Source organism: Cryptomeria japonica, chromosome 3, assembly GCF_030272615.1.
Source record: "Cryptomeria japonica chromosome 3, Sugi_1.0, whole genome shotgun sequence".
NCBI classification, from domain to species: Eukaryota; Viridiplantae; Streptophyta; class Pinopsida; order Cupressales; family Cupressaceae; genus Cryptomeria; species Cryptomeria japonica.
The window spans coordinates 970,743,686-970,746,190 of NC_081407.1; the positions used below are offsets into that span (position 1 = coordinate 970,743,686).

The window sequence follows — 2,505 nt, forward strand, 5'->3', positions numbered from 1 at the left end:
TGGGGTTAGCTTTGACATCCAACCTAAAGATACAAGATTCTCCTAAACAACAGCAAAATACAAATTCATTCGTGCAAAAAGGGTTACTGGTAATTCCATCTAAACTAAAAAATGTCAAATTACCTATGCAGCCATTATTGATGCCAAAGAGATTTCTGAGAAATATAGTATCTTTCACTACAAGCAGAAGCCCGTGATGGCACTGATTGCCAAAATAACATGTACAAGTCTATGATATAAATAGGATAAACTGCAAATACAAAATACTTCATGCAACAATGTACAAGTCCATAGTAGAAATAGCAAAAATTGAACAATGTGAAACATCCCGTGCACCTGAAATGCCGAGGGAACCAATAGAGTAGGAACAATACTTGCTCTTTAAAGTTTGGTTGTACCTTATACTACAAGTTGATAAACACCCCTCTAAAACCAGCAATTCTAATGCACCAGTCCATTGTGATCTGTTCTCCTTTCATCAATGGCTAAAATATGGCAGAACGCCAAGAAATCAGTTTCTTGAGCCAATCTCATACAGAAGGATTGCACAAAAGCCTCATTCCACAGCCTGTCTATTTACATACAGAATGCCTCTCAAGAAAAAAATCTATGAAATTTTTTGGACAAAAGCCCAGTTAAACAAGAGCACAATAGGGACTCATCTTAGTCCATTGGAATATCGAACCAAATAGTCCTGTACTGTTGGGGCATTCATTTGATAGTGCACATTCATGAACCTTGGCCAAGGGAGGGATGGGTCTGCTAAAAGAGGGCTATATTTGGGCAACATTTCAAATATTTGGGCTTAGCAAACCTTTCACCAACTTTTCTCTATGTCAAACCCCCTATCAAATCCATCATTCTGAAATGCATTTGAATCCATTACAGATGCCAAGCCAAACCCCAAAAAGAATTGCACAGACAACCACATCTATAAATAGAACAAGTCTGACATTGCGCCACCACATCCTCTGAGCAACTTGCTGCCCTTTACTCCTGAAACTAGCACTCTTCTGCAATGACAGGGGTGTTGGCAAAGCCCCGCCTGACCTGTTACCATCCATCACTATCTCAACCCTATTACTATTCCCCTTATTAATATCCAATGCCTTACCGCTATTTTCCATGACAATATCCCTAATCTCTGTGACATGATCCTTATTCTTCTTCTTATTGGCATTCTTCTTTTTTTCATGACCACCCAACAATGGCCTATTATTGGAATCACCGCCAACATGAGCATTGTCATACAATGGCATAGAAGCATCAGTAGGAGAGCTAAATACCTGGGGCGATTGATGAGTTATTATACCAGATTGGGTTGCGGGCGCCGCCATTTCCTCCTCCAAAATCCGATCCTTCTCTATTTGTGGAACACCCACCAAAGGGCTTACCAGTTTCTTATAAACTGGTCCAAATTCGTCTCTAAAACAGCAGGAACTAAACAACAACCCGTCGGAGCAGTTGCCCTTAGCCTTCAATAGCTTTTTAAACTCGTCCCTGACGTTCTCCAGGAATGAAAAAGCCTTAGATTTTCCCAGGGCCTCGTCAACAATGGCAAAGTAAACAAAAGGGCCGTCCATCAAAAAATTAAACATTTTTTTCCTGGTTGTGTGAGTAAATCGGCTGTGCAAAGGAGGGATTTTTTCTAGGCATTGAGTAGCTAACTCCTCTAACTCCAAATCGCCTTCGCTGTGCTCCGCTAAAATCGTGGTAGCCCTCGATACGCATGAATAATACACCAAATTTTGCATTTGCAGGGACTTGGGAGAGGACCCCATTAAAGTTTTCTGGACCAGATCCGAAATGGGTATTGTGTTTTCAGCCTCACGGCTGCATTTTTAGGTCCCCTCAGATTGTAAAACACTATTTTGCCTCGATTTCGGACAGTTTATTTAATTTCATAGGTAAACTTGCAACCCTGCGTTTTTCCCCGTGACGACTTGGGATCTCTTTTACATGAGGGTGACCGTCAATTTTGTCAAGAATGTTTTAAAAATGTTTACCTGACATTTCCTGTCGGCGATAACTCGGATCTATGGCCCGAAAAAAGGATTTAATTATTATTGGAAAACGAAGTAATTCGTATTTTATATGGGGAGATCACATGGGTGGGTAAATTTTGAGAAGGTAGAAGGGAGCTGCACCTCCAATTTATGGTTTTGCTGGATTTTAAAAGCTGAAGGGTACAATTTTCCTATTAAATCAGGCATCTATAAAGAGTAATGACACGGTTCTATGAGAGGGGTTGTTACCAGGTACTTTCTATAGGTTTAGGTTTACGACTTTGTAGTTGTTTCTTTTTGAGTTGTTAGTTTTGTCATATGTAAATTTATATAAATTTTGTACTCTAGTTATATAGTTGAAGAGATTACATGTAATGAGTATGAGTGTAATTTTGTAGTTATATATTTTTGTTTGTAATCTAAACATGTTATTTTAATATTTATTTTGATTTATGTAGCAGACAACTTTGACTAGTATCTCAAAATCTATTATAGATAT

General features: G+C 38.8%; 1 protein-coding gene across 1 annotated transcript; it reads right to left on the bottom strand.

The window, feature by feature from the left end:
- Window positions 1–206: 206 nt before the first annotated feature.
- LOC131035564 (putative vesicle-associated membrane protein 726) lies at window positions 207–2,034 on the bottom strand. The gene has a single exon (XM_057967280.2). The coding sequence runs from the start codon at window positions 1,779–1,781 to the stop codon at window positions 858–860; it is 924 nt and encodes a 307-aa protein (XP_057823263.1). The 5' UTR covers window positions 1,782–2,034; the 3' UTR covers window positions 207–857.
- Window positions 2,035–2,505: the final 471 nt, after the last annotated feature.

Coding starts and splice junctions, on each gene's coding strand:
- LOC131035564 (XM_057967280.2), bottom strand. CDS start 1,781: ATGGGGTCCTCTCCCAAGTCCCTGCAAATGCAAAATTTGGTGTATTAT.